Source organism: Myotis daubentonii, chromosome 10 (assembly GCF_963259705.1).
Source record: "Myotis daubentonii chromosome 10, mMyoDau2.1, whole genome shotgun sequence".
Classification (NCBI taxonomy): Eukaryota; Metazoa; Chordata; class Mammalia; order Chiroptera; family Vespertilionidae; genus Myotis; species Myotis daubentonii.
This window is the reverse complement of record NC_081849.1, coordinates 56,632,403-56,659,433: the sequence shown is the minus strand read 5'-3', so window position 1 is coordinate 56,659,433 and position 27,031 is coordinate 56,632,403. Positions and strand designations below refer to the sequence as shown.

General features: G+C 35.4%; 1 protein-coding gene across 3 annotated transcripts in view; it reads left to right on the top strand.

The window, feature by feature from the left end:
• Positions 1 to 303: 303 nt before the first annotated feature.
• AGMO (alkylglycerol monooxygenase) overlaps positions 304 to 27,031 on the top strand; it is a 279,485-nt gene continuing 252,757 nt past the window's right edge. For all 3 annotated transcript variants that reach the window (XR_009454758.1, XM_059712464.1, XM_059712463.1), the window contains exons 1-3: positions 304 to 615; positions 2,160 to 2,290; positions 12,286 to 12,437. Coding sequence is in view for 2 of the 3 variants with exons in the window: in XM_059712464.1 (XP_059568447.1) it covers positions 490 to 615; positions 2,160 to 2,290; positions 12,286 to 12,437 (409 nt within the window). In the remaining variant the exon portion in view is untranslated. The remainder of the gene's footprint in view (positions 616 to 2,159; positions 2,291 to 12,285; positions 12,438 to 27,031) is intronic.

Sequence of the window (27,031 nt, the reverse complement as noted above, 5' to 3'; positions counted from 1 at the left end):
CTATCCTTTGAGAAAATATGACTCTGAGGGGAGGTAACAAACTTGAACCCCCTGAGAATTTCAAAAGGGAAAAAAAAATGAATTTTCTTCATGGGATTTGAGTCTTCAGTTTCTGCCCACTTTTTCAGAGTGAATTTCCACTTTCCAAGGAGGTATCTGTGCTTTTCTTTTGCTTATCTTGTTTTAATCAGTTCACCTAGAGCCAAACTCCACTGTTTATCTTTGATTTGGGCAGGCTTACCCTCTTCCTCCCCCACAAGCCAGGTTCCTGGGACAGCGCCCACTGAACTTTGAACTGGTTCTTGATCCCAGTATTTTCCTGTCTCTGCACAGGATCTGCTGTGTGCATGTCTCTGCGGAGTTTTGTTTCCAGCCGTGCTTTGACAAAGGGCTTGTTCTGTGAAGCACGTCTTGTCCTCTCTGTCCAGCCTCTGGCTTAAACCACGGAATCACAAATATTCTCCAGCTGGGAAGCAGACCAGGGCAGAGATGAAGAACCCAGAAGCCCAAGGGGATGTTTCCCTTTCCCAGGGAATCCGCATGATGTTTTACGTGATGAAGCCCAATGAAACGTCATTCCAAACCCTGGAAGAGGTGCCTGATTATGTAAAACAGGTGAGACTCTCTTGGAAGAGGCTGCTCTTGCTTTTTCTTAAGAAGTCAAACACATCTTGAGGTTTGGTTTGCTTTCACTCTTTAAATTATGAAATTCTAATAAAATTAATTCCATTTCATAAAGACATGGAGCAAAAGTAGAATTTCTATTTGAACTGCATTTCCATATAATATCCATCACCATCTTCTGTTAAACTCCCTTTCCCTGATATGTCACTCCAGAACACAACAGAAGCTTTTAAAGTTATCCTGGACACAGTGACATTACAAATTTAGCCGACAGAAACTGATATCAGTAAACTTTGCAACAATTTTGTTTTCCAAGGGTAAACTTGTCTACTACCTCCCAGGAAACTGTTTGCTCTTTAATTTGGTAGAGTAGTTCTGCAGAATGGATACACAGCTGACTGAGTCCAACTCTGACTTCCTAACTTTGAACTTGAATCAAGTTTTATTTGAAACTCTGAAGTGTTTAGAGGCGCTTTTCACTTTTGGTTCCTGGCTATGATTGGCAATGGAAATATCCAGAATTAGAACTTGAATACTGAGGTTCCCCACCCTGTCAAAGTTCCTATAACACTTACTAGTTTAGACCAGAAATAGAAGAGAAAAAAATGACATCAGAGAAAATGTTCTCGGTAGTTTATTTTTTGAAAATTGTGAAATTCATGGTCAGCTTCCAAATGAGTGAATCCCATAACTTTTTTTCAGGATTTGATATTACTCTTACCTTCTGATTTTTTTAAGAAAAGAAAAAGTGATACTTATGTCTTTAAAAATCAATATTAAAAAAAATCTTTATTGTTGAAGGTATTACATATGTCCTCCTTTTCCCCCACTGACCTCTTCTATCCTGGCCCCGGCTGCTGCCCCAAGCCTTCACCACCCTATTGTCTGTGTCATGGATTATGCATTAAACATCATTATTTTTTTATATTGTAACACCAAACCTAGTCCAATATTTGGTCATTGGTAGTGGATCCTAAAAATATCTATTATATAAAATAAAAATAAATAAAGCTGAACAAATAAAACTTGAGTGATATTTCAAACACTTAAAATGACCTTATTCTTTGAAATACTCAGAATATTCTTTGTTCCTACAGTTTTAACTTTGTCATTTCTGTAATACTGATATGAAAAGCTAGAAGTGTGTACATTTTTAAGGACTACTTTTTAAAGTGAGTCTAGCTTAGTTATATGTACAATAGACTTGTGATTTTTGCACTTATCTTAAAATGTGTTTTTTAGATCTAATTTGTAACATGTCCCTCTTACTCTTATGTTCTTGGTGCAATTATCATGGTTACATCTGTTTATATTTTATTTCCAAAGTAGTTGATAGAATGGAGCACCTGTTTAGTATACGTCTGAAATAATCAAATTCATTTGTTAGGAGAAAATGATCCTCTAGGAAAGGTGTGTACCTTCTCTTTCTATAAAATGTCACTCTGGATCGCCACTTCTGGAATGACTAATGAGGAAATGTGAGAGAATTTTAGACTGAGCACAATGGCATCTCTTTTCTACAATTTTCTTTTCAGGCAACTCCATTTTTCATTTCCTTGATGCTGCTTGAACTAGTTGTCAGCTGGATCAGCAAAGGGAAGCCCCCAGGTCGTTTGGATGATGCACTAACATCGATATCAGCTGGTGTTCTATCTCAGCTTCCAAGGTGAATTAGTTGGTTAGCAACCCTGAAGGAATCAACCGAAATTCTCAAATACGATGGAAAATGAATTTATTTACACATATGTCTCCAAAGAATTCAGTTACTGTCATTATATAAAATGTTGATATTTTGTTCATTATGGATTTTTCTTTTCATTCATTACAAAAGACAGCTCTAAATATTATTTACTTTGATTACTGAGCTAATTGGTGTCCCTGTAATTTTATGTCCAAAGAATGTGATTCATTTGACTTACTATAGAAATCTGATGTGCAGACACTCCCTAGTCAAAATCCCATAAAACTGGATCACTACAGTGGTCTCCTATGTGGTACCCTGTCTATGGGCCATTTGTAGCTAAACATTTCCATAATGTGAATCTGGTGAAAACTCTTTACAGGTTCCATTTTGCCTGAGGATAATGCATGAATCCCTTCCCTGATCCGTGGAGGTCTGGGCCTACCCATGTTTGCTTCTGGTCCCGTAATGCCTTCCGCCCTTTTGCAGTGTTTGTTCCTTCCATACTCTATTTCTCACCATTGCCCAGAGGTCACACATGCTTCCCTCTGCTTAGAATGTGGTGAACTCTGAGTCATTTCTGAAGTCTAGGCATAGACTTCTCTTGAAGGATCATACTCTTCCGCAAGGTGAGGTGCCTTGGGGGCTTCAAAAGGTCATTGGGAGATAAAAAGAAGAGCAGAACCTTAACAAATAGCAGTTTATCCTGCTCTATAGGTAGGTCAGAAATAGTTGTCTGATAATTTCTTATGGGCAAGACATCTCATTCAAATTCTTCTAGGTATACAAGGGGCGAGGGAGAGAACTTTCTCTTGAGCTTGCAGCTAAAGCTGACTTTAGCTCAAAACAATCTACATACCACAGGGGAACACTTGGGTGACTCATTCTGGACCCCCACACCTACTACTATTTAGAAAGAGTAAATTATAATGTGTGTAGAGGAGAAACCCATGAGGATTACTCAAGAGGCAGAGGATGAGGGAAGATTCCCTTAGAAGCATTAGCTTTGTGTTGTTGATGAATGTTCTCATTCCTACTTCCCACCCATTGCTGCTTTTACTGTTTTAAGAGCTTTACTTCTGACCAGTGTTCATTACTTAGGAATGTTTCCATGAACCGCCCAGTGGGAAACCAAGGTGGATTTTAAAAAATAAAACAAAAACTTAAAGATATGTGAGGAAAGGTGAGATCATTTTATACAATTGCATAAAATTGTCTAGAGAGGAAGTAAACCTGAAAGTCAAATTTCTTTCATGGTTGCACATTGTTTCACAAACTGAGGCTATATCTCAAGTTATTTTCAGTTAATTCTAAGAATACCCTAAATAAGAATTTACAATTATATATACTAGCAATATCCTCTATTTCATCTCTCCCTTGAATAGAATTGAACAAGAAAATAACCCAGCATACTTTAAGGATATGTACATTTGGTTATTAAAAAAAAACCCATTTGGTTACTGTAGTTTATTCTGAGAAAGTTAAGTGTTTAGTTTGTGGAAATCGGAAAATAAATTGGTAACTGAGAAATACCTTGCAGGTGCTATTATGGATCACATATTCTGTTGAGTTGAAATGGATTTATTAAACACTCTGGGAGACATCAAGTTGAATGAATGCTTCAACATTTCTTTTACTTTTTCAAGTTTGACTTTGGTCAAAGTGAAATTTGATTTTTCTCTTATCATAACCTTGCAACTACTGGAAATATGAATTGCATCCTCAGTATTATAATTCTGCTCAGCACTGTGCTTTTAAGATAGTACAAAGTTATAACAGGATATGCAAGAACCAGAAATATATTTTTGCTAAAAAAACACCCCAAAGTATAAGGAAGATGAGGAGAATGAGAGAGACAGAGAGAGAGAGAGAGAGAGAGAGAGAGAGAGAGAGAGAGAGAGAGAGAGATATGCAATTCTTTTCCTTCACACTCCACTCTTCATGACACTCCTTAAGCTAACACAAGCTCTGATGCCCTTTGAAAGAAAGGTAAAAGGTTGTGAACTTGAATCTGGAGCATATTTTTCTATAGTTATATTTTGAATGAGGACAGCAAGTGGATTCTTTTTTGTTCTGGTAGGTGCGAACAGCAGTTCTAAATTATGAAATGTGTACAGTTTTATAAGTTTTACAGTGGATTTTTATCTAACATAGCCTTTTGTCTAAAAGATCTCAGCAAAGCAAATGATCTGAAAATAAAATTTTAAGATATTTTTGTTTATTTTGTTGCTATTAAAATCACACAGATGTAAGCAGGGAGGAGAGCTGGTCCTCAGGGCCCACTCCGGTCCAGCCCTCGGCAAAAGACGAGGAGGATTTAACAGAAACGCTTAAAACAATATTTCAGTTGAAGCCTCAGCATCAAGGGGAATCCTTGCACAAATCATTAACAGCTGAAGGTTAGATTAACACGGCATTGGTTGTATCCTCTCCGAGGAACTAATTTCATTTTCCACAGGAGCAACGGTGGCTTGCCGTGTCCTTTAAATACACGATTGCAAGAAAAATGGTAGTATACCATTTGTTAATTCATTTGAGAGGAATTACACTTTGGATAATAATTCCAAATAGGCATGTAGCCTCTGACTAGAGAAGCTGTGGGAATCAAAGTGAAACCCTGAACATATTTTTCCACTTTGCCATTCATGTAATAGAAATGCTGTATGCAGACTTAGAGGAAAAACAATGTTTATCTGAGGATCTCCATTTTATTGTTACATAAAATTTGAAATATCTTGAAGATTAGTAGCATACATACCATATTGATAGAGAAAACGGCATGCTGTACCTTTCAAATCTTTACATCAGGGGAAATAGTAATCATAGACAAGATTATATCTTATTTACTAGCCTTTCGAACAGACCATCATGTGTAATAAAAGTCCATCTGTCCTAAGAACCGGATTCTGGGCAGGCCTGCATCTGTTTTCCTTTTCTGGAATCCATGGGCAACCCTCCTAATCAGAATCTAGTCTTGAAGTTATAGACAAATATTTTTTCTTATTATAGTTAAACCCAGTGTATCACATGCAGATAATCTGCCTTTCTGTCAATCATTTGAATATGTGGCTTAAAAAATATTAAACTTAACATTTTACTAGCAACATTTTTACAAAATCTATTTTTATTAAATCTATACAAAACTTGTGAATAATCCTGCTACTGACTTAAATGCTAACGAGTGAAAAATAATCACATCCTTTTTTTTTTTTCCTGCTTCTTTAAGCAGAACTCAATTTCCAATCCTTCATTAGAAAACCAGGACCTCAATTTGTTACTTCCTTCCAATGTTTCTGCTTCCATAAATTGCATCCTCCCCAGAGAAATTTTATTCCCGATATAAATATCTACAGTATGTTTGTTTTTAATGGGTTCATTTATTCTGTTGAAACAGCAGATTATAAATCAAATTGCAATAGGTTGGAGGGATAATTTAAGTAGGTAAATTTTCAAGTAAGTTGGGGACTCTCCACTTTTAATACGTATGGGTCACTGCCAAATTTCAGTATGGAGTTAGCTGGGTAATGTTCAACGGTACATATGCACAGTTTTACTGCCATGACTGCCCTGGAATTTTCCATTCCTGACAAGAAAATTTCAAAAAAAAATTTTAAAGAAGAGGAAATTAAACTTCTTTGAAATACTTTTGACTCCTTGGGGTGGGACTGGAGAATAAAGAAAAATTGTATACTGGGTTTTTATACTAGACTTTAGGATGAGAGATAATACTGCCTTTGGCAACATCAGACTTCTAACAAATGAGTACTATCATTTTAGATGATGACTTTAATAAATAGTTATTCTTTGTCCATAATCATAGATATGTATTTGTGTAATACTAACAACAATATTTAATGTTGATAGTAATATATTTATTAACCTAGAAAATTATTAAAAGAACATCCCCTAGTAGAGAAAATAAAATTTAAAAACTTGCAGGTTTGTTCATTGTATTTGCTAGGGAGAATGCTTATTTCCTCTAAACTTTTACCTTAGAAAACTTATAAATAGAGTTTGTTGTTACTTGTGTACTTTCAGAGATTGCTGTTAGAATAATTGTTCCTAATGAATGTAAAATTCCTGGTGTTTATTAGCCTGGATTTGTGTGCTTATTCAATAGAGTAATTGAATTACTTGAAGTAATTTACTTCTTGCAAAATGGAAAGTGCAGCAAATTTACTTCAAAATCTACCACATTGTGTATATAAAAGTCTATGATTTTGTGTTGTAGTAAAATGAAATGAAATTAAATAATTGTATCATAAATGTAATGCCATTTCATAGTAAGTTATAGTAGTACAAATGTTATCTGTCTGCAGAAGGTAGAGGTTATATATATTTTGTAAACACTGAGCAAGTATTAATGTTCCACTAGATGGAGCAAAAGTGGCAGCATCTTTACAGATAAACAGTGCAAGTTCCTGGGCCAGGCTTAAGAGATTTTGAAATTAATAAATAACAAAATTTCTCGTAAAACAAATATTTATATAATGTAAATATATTTATTTATAATTCCCTGAAGCTCCTAAGAATATTTATAATAATCTCATTTAAATATTGATTTTTTTCTGATTTATGGGACAATATTATTAGAAATAAAAATTTATTTTTTTCAACTTTGCATAATCTGGCCAAATCGGAGAGTGTACACAGCTCTAATGACAGTTGTGAAATAGTATAAATTGGCAGATGTCTGTGAATACGAGCAACATATTCATAATGCCGGAAGTTGCTTTGAAATTTTAACAGTTTGCAATGAGAGCATCAAATTTAATTTACTTGATTAATGATTAAAGCATGAAAGTATTTGAGATTGAGATAAATTTATTGTCTATGAAGCCTAATGAAAGAAGGAATGACATGTCCAACATTACCTTTCCATTTTACATTCAAGCCGAGATGGCAGTCATAACTAATTAGCTTTAATTAGTAATCTCTTCGCCAAATAATATTCATTCTAATTAATTATTTAAAACTCTAAACATTATAAAATTACCTTTATCTTTTTAAAAATACAGGATCATACTGGAAGAGCAATTTAGTACCTCACCAGATTTTATAGTAACTAAATATTGACAGGACACATTTCTAGCGTTGAGAGACAATGTTATATAAACACATAAAGAATTAGTTACTTTTCATTTTCCAAAAGACCAACCTCAGACCGAAGAGAAAATTGCTCTTTGGGGGGAATTTATGAAGGAAATAGGACAATGAAAGGGAAACCTCTATAGATTGATTAGAGGATTCTAATGTCTCCTTACATTTAGAACATTTTGTGGTCTTGCATTCAAATTTAGTGAGTAAAAGGGATCTAGTCTTTAGTTATTCAAAGCCCCTGAACTTCCCAATATTCCATCTCCACATGATATAGTAAGCTCATATTTATATACATAGTACATATGTCACTTCCCACAGGATGGGGTTTACAGAGTTGAAGTTTGAATTCCAGAGTGCAGAGTCATATGCTGGGGGTTGGGGCTGGGAGAAGAGGAAGGAATTTGAAAACGAAAGAGGAAGGCACTTTGGTTTATGATTCAAGGTCTGGTGGGAACATTTTTGAAAATGTAGGTGCTATTTCCTGGAACCAAGGGCTTTCCAGAGCTGGATAATCCTTTCCCAGCTGTATCCCTTTGCTGGATTGTTTGTAGTTGTGGGCAGCCCATGGCTGTTTTTTCCCGTTTCTGATGGAAGAAGATCATATTCATCTTGCTGATAGGAAGCAGGGAATTTAACTCCCACAGCTTCTCCCCTCTTTCCCTTCACCTTGAAGAAAGTTTGGCTTCGTGCTAAAGTGTGAAAAAAAAAAAAATAAAGCCGTTACTGTAGGATGCCAGGTATATTTCAGCTCGATTTGTGTCAACCCTAATAAGTAAGTTGACAAAGTAATAAATTGGGTGTCTGCTCAAGATCTGGCACCTGTACAGGAAATAAAAAGTATTTCACGTGCAGGCAGGGTCTCTTGTTTAATAAAGACTCCGTGTCTTAAAATCTATTTCACTCATGACCGGAACTGACAAAAGAGACAGTAACTTAAAAACACACACACAAAGATTCTGAACTGATGGGGCATTGATGAGGCTGGTGATTATATTTGTTCTGTTCACCTTTATGTCCTCCCTGTCTTGTTCTATCCCTGGCACCCAGTCGGCTCTTAATATAAATTTATCGAGTGAATCCATGAATGGATCAATTTTGACAGCGTGTACTAAAGCTTATGTAAAAAGTTGTAGGTTATTTCAATTTTCTGCTGTATTTTCTCATTTTTAATTTTTCTTTCTGGATCAGTCTTTTTTTAAAAAATATATATTTTATTGATTTTTTACAGAGAGGAAGGGAGAGAGATAGAGAGTTAGAAACATCGATGAGGGAGAAACATCGATCAGCCACCTCCTGCACATCTCCCACTGGGGATGTGCCCGCAACCCAGGTACATGCCCTTGACCGGAATTGAACCCGGGACCCTTCAGTCCGCAGGCTGACGCTCTATCCACTGAGCCAAACCAGTTTCGGCTGGATCAGTCTTTTTTTAGGGTATCAACTGGGGAAATCCGTACCCCTGAGACATTTGTTGTCACAACTTGGGGAGAGGGCTGTGCTACTGGTATCTAGTAAATAGAGGTCAGGCATGCTGCTAAACAGTCGACAATTCACAGGACAGGCCTTCACAACAAAGAATTATCTGGCCTAAATGGCAATAGTGTCAAGGTTTAGAATCCTTGTTTTAGAGAAATTATTGAACTGAACCATATAAAATTGTTGTTAGTTACCATTTTTACCCCAAAATTAAAATTCATATAGTTAGCCTTTTACTAATAGGTAACAGGAAATAATTTTAAGATTTCATAATTCAGGTAACAGGTCTCATAGGACAGACCCCCTACAAAAAGAATTATGTTGTCCAAATGTCAGTAATGACACCTGAGATGCTCTTGTCTAAAACATGTTTTAAAATAAAATTTGTTCTACTCCCCACCTCCTTACTTTGACAAATAACTATAACAAATTGGAAGACAAGGTTTCCATTTAGATTCCTTAGATTTCCAGAAGAGCGTGGGGGCCCCTGGCCCCATGGCCTGTCCTGTCTTGTAAGGGACCTCACATACATGAGTGTGGACATCCCAGATTGCTTGTCCCAACTCTGTCTACATGACCAAAAATAGACACTCTTGACTGCCTAGTCATGTCTAGGAGTTTGCACACCTGCACAGGTCAGCCTTCTGAAGGACTGGACCAGGAGCCAGGCCCACGCAGGTCCTGTAAGCAGGCTTGGACCACTTTGACAGGGGATTGTGCAATATCCAGAATGTGGCCCGGGTTGTGAGAGGAATTCTGGGCAGGTAGTTCCTTTGGATCAAAACCCACACTCAGGGACCAAAATGCTCTTTCCAGCCATATAATTGCTGAAGGTCATCAAAAGGAATGCTGGCTTGCCCATGAACTGGACCTGCACAACTGAAAGCTTCTTACCTCATCTCCTATCCTTGGAATATATGTTCTGCCTCTTGGTCCCATATCAGCAGCTGTTTCAGGATGTAGCCCTGAGAGAGTAAGGTGTTGTTGAGACCATCTGGATTGAATAAGTGACTGAACCTAGTTAAAGCCTCTACACCAGCGGTTCTCAACCTGTGGGTTGCGACCCCTTTGGGGGTCGAACGACCCTTTCACAGGGGTCGCCTAAGACCATCGGAAAACACATATATAATCACATATTGTTTTTGTGATTAATCACTATGCTTTAATTATATTCAATTTGTAACAATGAAATTGGGAGTCACCACAACATGAGGAACTGTATTAAAGGGTCGTGGCATTAGGAAGGTTGAGAACCACTGCTCTACGCAGACATACCTAATTTTACTGAAATCACTTCATTGTGCCTCACAGGTATTGCGTATATTTTTAAAGAACTTGAAGGCAAGACCCTCCAACAGCAAAAAGGTTATGACTCGCTTAATTGCAGTAATCTGGCACCAAACCTTTTAAAGATTCTGGTGGGCTGGTGCGGAGATTTACTTGTCTTGCAGTTGGTTGTAAGTTTTCATGTTTATTAAATTTGCCATCTACCAACCTGAAGTGTTCTGTCTCTTTCTTAGGCATCTTCTTACCCTCTGGGTACAAGGGCTATTTTACAAACCAGAAATAATCTCTAATTGAAAATTGGGTTTTAGGGAAAAAGTGTAGGTATTTTGGTATTTCTATTATTTATATCACTGCTGTTGTAAAGTAACCTATTTTACAGATTAAATGATAGAAGCATATAAAATGAGAAATTTAATGTCATTAACTAATAATTAAAGTCATATCATAATTAAATGAAAAGTACATTAAAATTAAACACCTGGTCTCCAAAAGGACCAGTAACATGCTAACTCAAAGAAGGTAACTGTATAAAGGTAAATACTATTAAAATGTGAATTTTAACAATATACTAATTTAAGCTACTTCTTCAACTTTAATTTAAAATTAGAATATTTAAGAATTTCATCACTTGTTCATGTTTTATAAATAAATGTTATTAGGTAGAATTATCAATTCATTTTACATATAAATAAAAAATAGAAAAGTAAATTCTATCAAATTTTAAAAGAATAGAGGGAATAATTATCTTGAGTCTGATCTTAAATTTGATCACAGTAATTTAAAGAAAACAGTTATCACACTTTATAAAATTGAAGTTTATTTTATGTACTTTTTGAATGATCATGAAATAAGAATTTAAAATTTACAGCTTGGTACAGTGGGTGGCAAGATATATTCTGTTGTCTGTTTTTTTTATTTTAAAATATATATTTTATTGATTTTTTACAGAGAGGAAGGGAGAGGGATAGTTAGAAACATCGGTGAGAAAGAAACATCGATCAGCTGCCTCCTGCATACCCCCTACTGGGGATGTGCCCGCAACCAAGGTACATGCCCTTGACCAGAATCGAACCTGGGACCCTTCAGTCCACAGGCGACGCTCTCTCCACTGAGCCAACTGGTTAGGGCCTGTTGTCTGAGTTTTAAAAACAATTGTTTATTTTAACTAGGTTCATATATGTACTTTATTTCTAAGAGAAGGTTATTCCCTTATACCCGTGGTTGGCAAACTGCGGTTTGAGAGCCACATGCGGCTCTTTGGTCCCTTGGGTGTGGCTCTTCCTAAGCCTTAGGAGTACCCTAATTAAGTTAATAACAATGTACCTACCTATATAGTTTAAGTTTAAAAAATTTGGCCCTCAAAAGAAATTTCAATCGTACTGTTGATATTTGTCTCTGTTGACTAATGAGTTTGCCGACCACTGCCTTATACCATACGATCTGTAGTTTATATTGCAAGAAATATTGAAATGCTATGACTATCCAATTTGTAATATTAAGAATAACATATAAAAACCATTAAAAGTGTGTGTGTGTGTGTGTGTGTGTGTGTGTGTGTGTGTGTGTGGAAGGAGATAGTAGAGAGGAAGAGAGAATTGTTAGCCAGCAGTAATTTTAATTAAAGGAAAATATTATGGGAGTCGCATATTTTAAGGCAGTAGGTAATTTGCAGACACCTTTTAAAATATGCTATTTATAATTTCTACCTTTTACAGTAACTTCCTTTAAAAAGCACCCTCATTGTGTTCATTAAGATTTAGAAATGACAAGACAGAAAGCAAGTCAAAGTTTTGTCATGTTTATGGGTTCCAAGAAAAGCATTTTAAGAGACATAAAAAGTGAATGACATCCTAAGTTCCATGAAATTGGGAATGCAAATAAGTGTAATCAGTGATACCTATGAAACAAGGAAACATTATGTGAATCATTTTGATACCAGGAAAATTAAGCCTCTTAAAAGACATGATGGAGTGAGTAGTCAGAAACAACAAAGAAGGGGGAAGGATTATATTTTTACACGTGACTATATTAATTTTTTAATATTATCTAAAATGTTTTAGCATAATTTTACATCTCAAAGGTAATGTAATCATTGCTTGTGAATCTTATTTTTCCAGATTGTTTTTCAGGAGCATTGAACTGACCAGTTACATTTATATCTGGGAGAACTACAGGCTCATCATTTTGCCTTGGGATTCTCCATGGACTTGGTATTTAACTTTCTTAGGAGTTGACCTTGGCTACTATTGGTTCCATCGCATGGCCCACGGTAAGTTTCAAATCAAAGCTTTTATTGATAATTTGTTAAACTGTGTTTGACTCATGGTTGGTGTTTAGTAAGTATTTATTGAACTAATGAATAAATGAATAACATTGTTTATTTTGCAGTATGTAAAGATTAATAATTCAATTTTTTCAATTAAATGGGAACCATCTGAAGTCACTTTTTAAAAAGTGAAATTATTAGAGGTGCATTTTTCATACTTTTTTAATTTATTACAATAAACTTTTTAAAAATTGATGGATATAACATTACTTTTTATACAGGGTGTCCCCAAAAATGTATGCACACTTTAACAACTGATAGCTCAATTTCAAACTAAAATGTATTTTAATAAACACTACCTTTATAATTATTCAAAATGTATGCATACATTTTTGGGACACCTTATATATTGCTTTACATTGTTCTTATTATGGTGAGCTTGCTGGAGTCTGCAGACACTTGCACTCAAATTCAAACTTCACATCCCAATTATCCAGGGTCATTCAGAAGAGCTCTGTAATTCCATGGAATCCTAGGTAATGTGTGCTGTTATATGTAAGCTTGATTGAAACTCTTGGCAGTACTTCCTCATTACAAATGAAAATACAATCAGCTAGGCGTTCACCATAGTGCACTTTAGTATTACCAAAACTTTGCAAAATTACTCATCTAATTCAAAGCCCTGTTGCTGCACTGGTTCTCAGAATTTACTTTTTGGGATTATTTGCTGCCCCTCCAAAGAAATATTTTGTTATGGAGAGGGAAATGGAAGTGCAAGAAATGGTCTAAACCTCTGTAGGGGTAAGTAGAGGTTGGAGAATGATTGCAGAGCTGAGGTGAGCAAATGGTCTCCAAGGAGGAATAAGGCATGCAGAAGTCTTTCTGAAGGGAAATGGGGGGAAGGGCTAATTTTGAAAAACTACCTAAGAGCAGAACTCAGGATTTCAGTGGGTGGTTGAGTTGAGTGGGTGGGAAGGAAGGAAGGAAGAGAAAGAGACCTGGAATAATAATAATAAAAAAATAGATGGGAGATGGAAAGAAGAGTCCCGAGATCAGAGTGAATAACTGAGCTGTGTGTGTAGGAGTATGTGTGACCAAATATCCTTCCTAAGTGAGGATAAAGGAAATAGGAGTAGCATCCACAGGCGTCCGCTTAAGGCGGCTAAACTAAATAGAACATTACTTTTGCTAAAAAGTTTAAACATATACATTTCAGGAAACTATAAAAAGTGTTAAATTCATTAAAATAATTTGAATTGAACATGTAAACTAGAAAAAGTAATTTATTTTGTGTGTGATAACTTTTGTCTTTGAAAATAATAGGTCAGCTCCTGACATCATTTCCTTTTATTTAAATGCAAGAGGATACTCCCAAATTGAATGTGATTAAGAATAAAATATAGTCTGGGTAGTAAACTTTGTATTTTATTTCAAAACAGTCATTTTTCTCCCTAAAATTAACCCACTGGCAATCTTCCTCATTTTCTATGCAGCAAATGGGTAATGTACAAAGCATTTACATTCTATTAGTTAATTTCAGGAATCTCCTAATATCACACTGTGGTGTCCGGATGTGTTGGGAAATCTGCAAATTTGCTTAATTTTTGAAAGCCCCTTATACAGGAAACAAAGAACCAACAAAATATTACCAAATATAAAACTTCTAAAAAATAAGTTGATAGTAAGTGCTCTCAGTGAAGAGCAATAAAGTAAAATAATGTATTAAAAACATGAAATCAAGGCTGTTTAAAGTAAGCTTCCCATTAGAAAAAATTGAACTGAGTCCAGTAGAGGGAGGCATTTAAAAAAACCTGAAAACCTTCTGGAAAAATACTCACCACCTTCAGGCTATGAAGCCTAATCATAAGTTCAAAGACTTTTGACTTGTGATGGAAAGCTAGTAGGAAAAAAAAAAAATATGGAGCTGAATGTGTCAAACTTCAAAATGAGGGTCAATTTTTAAAATCTATATGATAAAAATATTAAAATAGCCTTTTAGAAACCCAGTAATTCATAGGAATAAGAAAAACTTCTAATATCAAATTTCTTGAGCCTCTTGGATTACTAAGCTCATACTGGTTAATTGGTTAAATTTATTCAACTGAAAAGTTTGAACAGTTCTAAAATCCAAATATTTTAAAATGTGAGAAACGACTGCTTCTATTTAATGTGTTACTCTCACTATTTACAATAAAATGATATATCTATCTTCCAAATTTGTTAATGTTAAATGCTATGAGTTTTGAAGAAATAGACTTAAATTTCTGTTTTGACATGTATTTAAATTATTTCTTTAATAACCCAAATTATTGCTAGGTATCTGTTATGTTGTTATTTGTTTGCATACATGGAGACTTTTCTCACCTTAATTAAGGGGACAGTTTGGTATTAGTGAAAAAGAATTTATTCTCAAAAACTTCATTTGCATCTTAATTTTTATGCAAAAGAGAGAGGGGTATTGGAGGCTATATGTGTTATTTTATTTAATTTTTCTTTGAAATAATGAGAAAATTGCTAATTATTATTAACTTAATGGTGTGGCAAATTGCTTTACAGGGCACAATAATTTCTACAGAGTACTTTTACAACTTAAGAAAGAAATGTAGAATGATAATGATAGACTTTTAATGAAAAGTAACATTGCATGCATAGTTTCCATTTATAAAAGGATGCATTATTTTTCTTTATACTTTCTATTAGTTATATTAAACATGTAAAATAGCGAGTAAAGATTTTTTAAGGAACATTTAAAATATAAATGATTACTGCTTTGCAAGAGCAAGAGTGAGCCTTCCAAGGTGCTGGAAATAGACTTTAACTGTCTTAGTTGGTAATCACATGAGTGTATATGTTTGTAAAAGTTTATTAAGTTGTACACTTAAAGTTTATGTACTTTATGTCTCAATAAAACATTAAGCCGAAACCGGTTTGGCTCAGTAGATAGAGCGGCGGCCTGCGGACTGAAAGGTCCCAGGTTCGATTCCGGTCAAGGGCATGTACCTGGGTTGCGGGCACATCCCCGGTGGGGGATGTGCAAGAGGCGGCTGGTCGATGTTTCTCTCTCATCGATGTTTCTGACTCTTTATCTCTCTCCCTTCCTCTCTGTAAAAAATCAATAAAATATATTTAAAAAAAAAAAACAAAAAACCCCACATTAAGTTGTTAAGTAATATCACCTACATGATTTCTTGGTAAATAGTTTGAAGTGAGACTAATATAATAGGGAACCATATTTAGAAAAAAGAACCAAGAAATTATTTATGACTGTAAGCATACTTGTGTGACCTTGCACATTTACCATTATTGGTTTCCACAGCAAGGATGGGGGAAGGAGCAGCAGACAAGTTGTTAATTTTATTGCCTTTCTTCTCCAAATGCTTCTTTGCTATTTCTGTGCTACCAGAGTTGGGCCTGACTCTTCTTTGCCAGTTGAGTTGATGTTAGATTTGGCCAATTTAAGGGACTGTGGGGATGCTAAAAAGCCAGAACAGCAGAAGAAACTTAGCTTCCATTTTCCAGAGTGCTGTTTTCCCTGTCTTAACAACAGACTAAGTATATGGAGAGCCTGGTAAGCATTTGGTTCATGGCTAAGCTCTAGCCTATCTTCTGATAAGATCCCGTGTCCTCCAGGGAACAAGATCAGAGCACTACCTGTAACCCTCACCCTCTGGGGCCTATGCATTCTCGAAGTACCTCGGTCACCAGCAGAGTTCCTGTGTAGTCACAGCCTCTCCAAAGATATCTGACTATTAGACTTGGAGTGGGAGGCTCTGCCTGTTCCCTCTCCCTCAGCTCTATGGGCAATAGCTGTGTTCTGCAGTTGCTGCTCTGTATCGCTTAACTACTTGTTTACTTCTTTTAGTAATTAACACTTTTTAAAATAGTTAATCATTATTCTTTTAATTAAATTTATTGGGGTGGCATTAGCTAATAAAATTATGTAGGTTCCAATAGTACAATTCTATAATACATTATCTGTATATTGCATTGTGGGTTTACCACCCAAAGTCAGATATCCTTCTGTTACCATATATTTAATCCCCTCTAGTAACCACCATACTATTGTCTGTGTCTATGAGTTTTTGTTTGTTGGTTCATCTTGCCTGAAAATTTGTTGCTTTCAGTTTTATATCCCATATATGAGTGAAATCATATAATTCCTATTTTTTCTGACTTATTTCCTTTAGCATGATATTCTCAAGATCCATCCATGCTGTTGCAAATGTCAGTATATCATATTTCCTTATGGCTTAGTAGCATTCCATTGTATGTATATACCACATATTCTTTATCCAGTCATCTATCAAAGGATACTTTGGTTGTTTCCATGTCTTGTCCACCATGACTAATGCTGCAATGAACATAGGGGTAGATATATCTTTACGAATAAATCTTTTCAAAAATTTCAGGTAGATACCCAAAAGAAAGGGTGCTGGGTCATATGGTAACTCTATTCTTAATTTTTTTTAGGAATCTCCATACTATTTACCATAGTGGTTGTACCAGTTTGCATTATTACCAGTTTACATTCACGGCCTCTCCAGCACTTGTTCCTTATTCAAATTACAGGCATGGTTTCTGTCTTCTAATTGGACCCTGACTGGTATAGCCAGCATCCTCACACATTCTATAAGGGTTGCAAATTAGAATTCACCTAACTATCTTTTATTATTATTTTATTCTGAGTCACTGATTATACATTCAGGCTACAGCACAATTTAGTGTAGTTCTGAAATAAAGTTTTCATCTGTAAAACTGTTATAATAAACAAACTATAAAATCCCCTCAAAACTCCTATTCTTTTAGTCAATAAGTAAACTGTTTAGTGTATTTTCTATTCCTCTTTTTCTGTATTTAAGCAAGGTGGATGATAATTTTATGTAATTAGTTATAAACACTTATCCCATAGTTTATTGTGATTGAGCCTTCGTATATGACTATTAAACTTCATTTTTATATTTTCCCTGACTTCTAAGGGAGCTAAATTTAGATCACCCTAATTTCTATTGTTTTAAAAAAGAACATAAGCAGATGCATTAATTTGAAGTTATTTTATTTTGTAATGATACCAGGATTGTGCTCTATATTGAAGAATAGATCACTAAACATTCAGTTACATTTGTGTTTCTCATTTATATACCAGAATATACCTATTTTTATAACTCTTTGCCATATATTATGCCTCACTCCTTATTTTAAAAATACTAGTATAGCGTTGATTCTATTCTTATTTTACCACTCATGTGAAGTCTGCTCATATCTGCCATTCCCCTTGTTTAGTCCCATGATTTCTCACTTTCTCTCAGTCCTTGGAGAAGTCATCATTTAGAATATATGTGAGGGATGCATTGCAATTCCCACTAACTTGCCTATGACCTCCAGTTTCTCATCATCACTTTCTATTAAAAAACATGGCACCTGTGTTAACCATTTTCCTCTAAGTCTAACTCATCTCAATGACAGAGGCTATGTTATGTTTACTGTTAAACATCTGTCCATTAAAACACTTAAAATGTGTATGAACTGAAAGGTTACCATTGTTTTCCCTCACAGAGCCCCATTTGAGGGAGTCTTCTTCCTAAAAATAATTTATTTTTATCTCTGGTAGCTGTAGTCCTCCTTAAAGCCACAGCCTAAATTTCCTTTGGTGTTCTTAGGTTCTATATGTAGGTAATGTATAGAAAACGCATTTGAAACACAGGTTCTGGACATCATCTAGGTGTTAAAGGTATAGATGCATTGAGATATCAAGCAGGGAAGTTACACACTTGATGATGAAGGATAAGATTTTTAGGAATCTCCATAAGCCTACTTTTTTAACATTGATACTAATGTGTACAAGTATTTCCAGGAATCCTTGGGAGCATTTGAGATGGATATGGAAATATTTTCCAGAGATTAAAAAAGCTGGGAAATGAGTAATTAAAATGAAACTGGAAGGCAGTGATAAAGATTAATTTATGAGCCCTCTCTGACTTGTGACTCTCCCTGAGATAGAGAACATGCCTGTTTTTCTTTTAGTGCAAAGACCTAGTACTCTTGCTGGCTATATAGCAGAGAGAACATTGAAATTGGTTTCAAGAGATCTAGGTGTGTAACCTGTGTGTGTGTGTGTGTGTGTAAGTGTAACTATTTAGCACACATGTAACTTTGGGATTAATGTCTCTCAGAAAGATTTTGTTGATTTTATTTACCTCCCACTTTTGTAAGGAAGCCTAAATAAAAAAAGGCCTTTAGAGTATAGGAACTGAGTAAAATTGAATGAATGAGTGAATGAATGAATGAATGAATGGATGAATGAATGAATGAATGAATGGATGAATGAATAGATAAACTCTAAGCCAGCTAGATGGAGGCTTCTTTGAAGACTTAGGAGTGTTAAAATGGGCACGGGAGGGAAAAACATTAGAGAATAATAATTTTACACCTCAAAAATTCAAACCAAGTGGAATTCTATTCTTTTCATTTAGTAAATAATTATAATTATGCCTGAATTTAATGTTAGCATATTAAAAGAGCATAATGAGCAAGACTTCTCTATGAAGTACTAAGAGAATACACTAAGTGAAGATTCCTGGAGAAATCATCACTTAACTTAAAAACTTATTTCCACAGTTATAAACTTGTCATTCATACAGAGCTCATTCATGAGTTATTTTTTTCAGCAAAGATTTAATGACCACCTATCTTATACCAGCCCTTTACTGGGCACCTGAAATAGCTTGGCTAATGACAGATCAGGACATTGATTGTTCATTCTACTATAGATATTAGACATTATCAATTAGTTACACTAATGACAGAGAAAATACAAAGATGTTTATAAAGTGATTTCTAAAACTGACAATAGAAACTCCCCTCATTGTCACTAATTTGTAAATTTACAAATCTTTTAATATGCTAATCAACTTTTCTCAAAGTAGTATGTATAAAAGCCAAATAGAGTTCTGTTTAAAATTCATTATATCTGAGATGATGATACTAGTAATAGTATTAATAGTAATACTATTAATTAAAAGTCACCTATTAATGAGAGCCATTGGAGAAGCAACAATATAGTGATTAAAAAAACATATATTCTGGAGCCAGGTTACTGAGTTCAACTCCTAGTATTGCCACTTATTACTTGAGATTTGGGGCAGGTTAATTTCTGTCTTATTATTCTACTTAATTGTTGAGGGAACTAATAACACTACACATCTCATAGGATTTTTACTAAAACTTAAATGAGTCAAAACTTAAGAAAATGACTGGTATATTGATAATACTATTTAAGTATTACTACTATTGAATTAATGCTTATTTTTATTTCTTGGTACTCCACTAAGTGATAATATAACACATTATATTATTTAAATCCCAGAACAACACTGTTAAGTAGGCATTCTGGTTTTTATCAGATATTGAGTATCTACTATATTCTAGGAATTCTAATTTCTGGGAATGTGGCAGTAAACAAATAAAAGTTGCTGCCCTGATGGAGTTCACATTTTTATTGAGAAGGAAATCTATTAGAAATTTTACATTTTATCTATATTTTAAAGTTTGTTGCCTTCTTATCTTAATTAAATGTAATTTTTCTAAATGTTTTTCAGTTTACAAATTGAAATCTCTTTTTCAGAACTTAGAAAATTACTTGAAAAAAATCCATAGGTAGATGCTCAACCACTGAGCCATGCCAGCTGGGCTGTTACAGTGATTTTTTTCAAGTAATTTCAATGTAAAAAATATATATAACCACAGCATAAGGGTAAACCCTTTTAATGCCAATATATATTACTAGGATCTTAAGAACCCGCCACCTTTTTAGTGACTTGAAAGGCATACTTCAGTGTGTACACCGATCAAAACCTTCAGCAGGAAGAGCTAAAAGATACCACTCCCAGGGGTTTTACTTAATGCTTCTGGGTCACAGATGAACACTGAATTCACTAAAATTTAAGGAGGTGTTTATAGGCAATAAGAAGTCTTCTTGCCATCTTTAAATTCTATAGGATTCCAGATTTTATATCTACTCTATCTGAACTAGATATAGTAAACAAACAAACAACACACACACACACACACACACACACACACACACACACACACACACCAAACATTTGTGAATCTGTTAAGGCCCAATAAGTACCAGAACTTCTTATCCTATTAGGCATAGAAAACCTGTCACTTTTTGAAATCAACACTAATAAAAGAGAAAAATGGTAATTGGCGTACGAGCTACCCTTTTCATTGGCTAATCAGGGCTATATGCAAATTAACTGCCAACTAAGATTGACAGTTAACTGCCAACAAGATGGTGGTTAATTTGCATATGTAGGCACAATGCAGGGAGGCGAAAGGGAAAGCAGGAAGAAGCCCCCTGCCACTGACAGTGATCGGAAACCCAGGGGGGAGCTAAGAGCTGGGGGGCAGGGCAAAGGCGGCCCTGGGGCCGCCTTTGCCCTGCCCCCCAGCCATGATTGGAGAATCAGGCGCCTTTTCTGCCCTGGCCAGTGATAGCAGGAAGTAGGGGTGGAGCCAGCGATGGGAGCTGGGCACGGTCGAAGCTGGCAGTCCCAGGAGCTAGGGGTCCCTTGCCTGGGCCTAAAGCGAAGCCCACGATCGCGGGGCCGCTGCAGCTGCGGGTCCCTGCTGCCCGGGCTGGACGCCTCAGCCAGAGGCGTCAGGCCTGGGCAAGGGGCCGATCCTGCGATTGGAGGGTGATGGGGGTCAACGCCTGAGGGCTCCCAGTATGTGAGAGGGGGAAGGCTGGGCTGAGGGACACTCCCCCACACACACACCCAGTGCACGAATTTCGTGCACCGGGCCCCTAGTAATATTAATAAAGATTAACATTTACTTAGTTCGTTCTCAGTGCTTCTAAGTGTTTCTCATAGATTTTCGTATTTAATTAAAACAACCAGGTGATGATTTCTGTCACAGCCTTTTTATAAAAGAAGAAACTAAAACAAAGTTTAAGTAACTTGTCCAACTTTCAGACTGTTGTGCCATAGCCTGGATAGTTTGATGCAAGGCTGTTGATCTCAGAGTCTGTGGGCTTTGCCAATTTCTAGCCTCTTCATGAAATGTAATTTTTTCATTAAATACAGCATATATTAATACATATATCCAATATACATATTTTAGCTTGTATTAACATGTACAAATTCTCACATATTTTGGTAAGAAAAAATAAATTTAGTGATTTGGTTGTTAAGGTGTCAAATTTTTTAAAATATATTTTTATTGACTTCAGAGAGGAAGGGACAGGGAGAGAGAGAGATAAAAGCATTAATGATGAGAATCATTGATTGTCTGCCTCCTGCATGCCCCACACTGGGGTTCGAACCCACAACCTGGGCATGTGCCTGGATGAGGGATCCGGAATGGAACCATGACCTCCTGGTTCATAAGTCGATTCTCAACCTCTGAGCCAAGCTGGTGCTTTTTGAATGTAATGCTTAAGCTACATAAGGATAAAGTGGGGTTCCCCCAACTTCCCAATGCAATATTATTCTCATATCGTAGTCCTCTCAAGCACCATGATTCTTCATTGATTGACTTGTATTGAAAGTTAGATCTAGATTTTAGATTGATTAGACTTAGAGTAAATATTTTTGGCAATAACAGTTCATAAGTTATGTTAGGTACTTCTGATCAGCATGCCCTGTAGAGCAATTTGCCACACCATTAAGAAAGATAGAGAAAGATTAGAATTCCTTTAGCCAAAACCCATAAAGATACATTTCCCCCTTTGTAGTTAATAAGAAATCAATACATAAATATATGGATGTAATTGTATATATGGTATATGTGTATATCTGTGTATGTGAAATAAATACAATAAATTTCTAGAAAAAAGTTTGCATATCCAAACTGACACAATAACTTAAGGAAAATACAAATTTTCCTATAGACCACTAAAATTCAGTTGTCTAAAATGGCAATTTTGTAAGTAATTAGCAGTTAACCTATACTGTGACACATGGATATGTCTCATTCCTACCAAACCAGTCATATAATTTTAGCCTCTGTTTTTGAATATTGTCTAAGTAAGTTATTATGGGGGTTACAACATGATGATTTTTTAAAAGTATGTATTATGCATTAGCTGGCATTTCTCTGTCGCATAGTGGACAGTCCTAGAACATATGTATATATAATTTCCTATTGATATCTCAAATTCAAATTTAATATTTTAGTGTTTTGCTCTTAACTTTCCATATCTGCATTTGCTTTTTTCCACTGAAAATCTTGACTTGTAAGAATATTCATGTATTTAATTATTTGCTATGTCATATAGTACACAATAAATTTTTAGAGTCAGAATAACAAACAAAACATTTACTGATTGATAGAAGGTTCATATTTTTCTTTCAGTTTTGTTTTTTCCCCTTTAAAGCACATTCCCACTATGCATCTAATTAGAGGACTGTTTCAAAAGTTACTTGAAATAATTATTTGTGTGATTATGGTAACAATTTGACATATATTTAAATTAATTTGTTTATTGTAGTTCATTTTAGTTTCATTTTCTTGACTATATACATAAAACAATGCTCAAGGATAAAACTATATCCTGAGAGATAAGTGTTCCCATCCCTCTTCTACTTTATTGCAACCACACTGTATAGTTAACCATTTTTGTAGCTTCACTTTATTTTTCCTGTGTATTTTAATAAAAGCATAAATATATTCACATACACATACATACAGACACACACATGCACATAGGCATACAACAACATATATAAAACATTTATAAATGCATTTAAATATGAAATAATCTAGTACATACATGTATAGTTAAATATAACACACAATACACACACACCATTAGGTTAAATTTATTAACAACAATAATTCTCTTCTATTTTTAAAAAAATATATTTTATTGATTTTTTGCAGAGAGGAAAGGAGAGGAATAGAGGGTTAGAAATATCAATGAGAGAGAAACATCTATCAGCTGCCTCTGGCACACCCCCTACTGGGGATGTGCCCGCAACCAAGGTACATGCCTTGACTGGAATCGAACCCGGGACCCTTCAGTCTGCAGGCTGACGCTCTATCCACTGAGCCAAACCAGTCAGACATCTTCAATTTTATTGTATTTATTTTATTCATTTGATGATGTGTTAAACTCTTGAAGTATAATTATAACATTTTAAATTCTAGTGATTCAGTGAAATTTGAATTAATGATTGTGAGGCTAATCATAATTTTTTGTTGAGCATTTGAATATTTTAATGTTATGGAGTGTCAGAGACTTATGTTTTGAAAGCACATATATGCCTCATTGGTGCTCAAGCTTCCTGCTTCCTATATTCAAATTGTATTTACTTTGCAAAAAAAAAAAAAAAGCTTGTTTTATAAATGTGTGGACAGTCAGTGTCTGTTCTTCCATATGAAGGCTTTGTTCTTCATTCTATAAAAGCAAATATTAATGAAGCACATGGCCCTGGTCACCCTGGGCTCCTTTCTCCAGAGCCAGATGGAATTCAGACTGCTTATTTTTATACTTACTGATATCCTGGGGAAAAGGTAAAGAAGAGTTTATAAAACCAGGACCAAAAAGGAATGTAACTTTTTCAGTTCTCTCCAGGGCTGTATCTTGTCTGAAATGACTGACAGGTTTTGGACATATAGAAGGAAATGATGAGTTGGGCTAAAAGTCCAGATGTGTGCTCAACAGAAGTATAAGGTTACATTTTAAAAGACATGGAATGCAATACCTGTATCTTTAGGGGAAGTTGTAAATAGTAAACATAACAGCTATCAACTGCAGTCTGATTTTTAAAGATTTTCAAAGAAATCCTTTTCCATCTCTCTAAACTATTCAGCAATGCTTTAAAAATCCTTATATGTGTAAAGCCAATTCATAAAAGATAATAATTTGAATTAAATCAAATGATTACTCAATATGATAATTCTCTATCATCCTTAAAATGTTAATGCTTGAATGTTTTTGATGAATTTATTTCTACCATAAAATGGAAATAGACTGCTTTTTATCTTACTTATCTATGCTGGGACTAATAAATAGCTTGTGAATATTCCAAGTTACTGCAGGCCGAAAAATACAATTGAAGAAAAATAGCAAAATTACTTGTAAAATTGCTTCTAAATCCTACAGAACAATGCCATCTTTTAGCAGTATATTTCTTTTTAAAAAATATATTTTATTGAGTTTTTTACAGAAAGGAAGGGAGAGGGATAGAGAGTTAGAAACATCGATGAGAGAGACACATCGATCAGCTGCCTCCTGCACACGCCCTACTGGGTATGTGCCCGCAACCAAGGTACATGCCCTTGACCGGAATTGAACCTGGGACCCTTGAGTCCACAGGCCGATGCTCTATCCACTGAGCCAAACCGGTTAGGGCTTAGCAGTATATTTCTTAATTCTCCTATGAACTAATCTTAATAATATCTTTAAATATAAAGCAAGAAGAGTGGAGTTTTTTCAACATGAGAAAGCCATGGTAGTGCAATATTGGAATATTCCAGTTTAGGATAGATATTGCCCTCATTCAAATATTCATTCCTATACAACAAAATGTTCTTTTATGTTCTACATGGTTACTATGCCTTGTGTGCTACTTAGAAGCCAAATTATACATCCATGGGAATGACAACAAAACACATCCTAATTTGGGAATTTTAAAGGGCTCTGGGATTTGAAGTTGACGTTTCGTTGGCTGAATTCCAACATACAACTGAACCAAGGAGAGGAAAGAAGCTATTTGGATTTTGTGTTTCTCTGAACCTCATGTAGTTCCGGAGAGAAAATGATGTCCAAAGATAAAAGTATGAGAACTTGCTCAGATAATAAGTAAATTCAAAATGAACTCAGTAGCCAAACTTTAATAAAAAGAAAGTGGTCAGTGGAAATGCACGAGAGCTGGACCCCAGGGTGAAGCCTGGTAATAGTCTCCAGAGCATAAGCAGGCAGCAACTGAGTCCTTGTGTTGGAAGAGAAATGTAAAAAGTCACAGCACTTCCTTTTTTTATCCTTTGTAAATGCACCCAAGGGAGGAACTGCTTCTGTAGGGTTTGCATTTCTCCTGTTATAGACAGGTGGTGGGAGGAGGTTGTGAGTGAGGCAACAGCAGAAAGAGGAGTCCAACACTGAATAAGGTGTTCAGGCATCATGGAGGGCAGCAATGCCTCCCTCATCTCCCAGAATAGCCTCCCCCTCTTAACAGAAGGGTGATGGGTGGGGTGGGAGGAAGAGTGAGCAAGATGACAAAACTTAACATACCTCAGGAAAAGTATCTATATTTCATCCAATGCCTCTAAAGGCCATTAGGGAGAGATGTTGGGTAGAAGGGTTAATTTAGTTATTCTTGCAAAATATACCATCAGCACTGTTTCCTTTCTTATCTCTGACATTAAGTAGCTCTGCATGTGACAGTTATTTTTTCAAAATGTAAAAGCATTTTTACATACTCCTATACTATTTTAAGACACTCATTTATTCCCTTTACTAGTTTTTATTTATTTTCTTTTTAATATATTTTTACTGATTTCAGAGAGGAAGGGAGAGATAGAAACATCATTGATGAGAGAGAATCATTGATTCATTGCCTCCTGCATATCCCCTACTGGGGACTGAGCCAGCAACCTGGGCATGTGCCCTGACTGGGAATCAAACTGTGACCCTCTGGTTCATAGATTGACACTCAACCACTGAGCCACACTGGCCAGGCCTGTTCCTAGTTTTTAGATGCCCTTCCTTTTCATAAAGGCCGTTTCACACAGAGGATAAAAGGAGAAGTTTTAAGGACAGTTACTTCTGATTTCAAATTCTGATTCTGCCATCTATTAATTACTGTGACCTTATAATAACACTTAGTTTCCCTGAATCTCAATTTATTTTTCTGTAAAGTGGGTATTATTATATACTTTTCAAAGTGTTGTGGGATTAAATGAAATAATTATGTGTTCAATTTATGGCACACAATAAACCCCATAACCATGATAGTTGTTTTAATTATTCTTGTTCATATATATATATATATATATATATATATATATATATATATATATAAATAAAAAACAAGGATGTGATAATATTCCAGGATTCCAGAATTGCAGACTGTAAGGTGCTTTGTCTCACTGAAACTATACCATCTTTCTTAACAGAGTGCTCTAAATAACTACTTCCGGAATGAAACATATATTCCTTCTCTTTATGATTGTGATTTCAACTGGTGTGCTGTTGAAATCACAGTTATTTTTACTTCTGAATATGTCGTCAAGAGAAGCAGGGTCAGTAGGTTTAAGGAGCCAGGTGGAGTTCATGAATTCCATTTTCAACATGTCAAAGTTGAGATACTTATTGGAGCAAGTGAAAATGTCAAGGAGGAAGTTGGGTAAAAGGCACTTCAGAGAAAAAGCCCAGGCTAGAGACACAAATGAGTACATCTTTAGTATATTGATGGCATTTAAAGCTGTGGAAGTGATTGGGATTTAAAGGAACAAGTCTACAGAGCGAGGACACTGTAAAACCTGAGCCCTGTGATGTTTTATTATTTGTGTTTGGTTTACCAGGAAGAAGCAGCAAATTAGATTGGGAAACTCACAGGAGGGTGTGGTGCAGGGTCCCTAAGGAG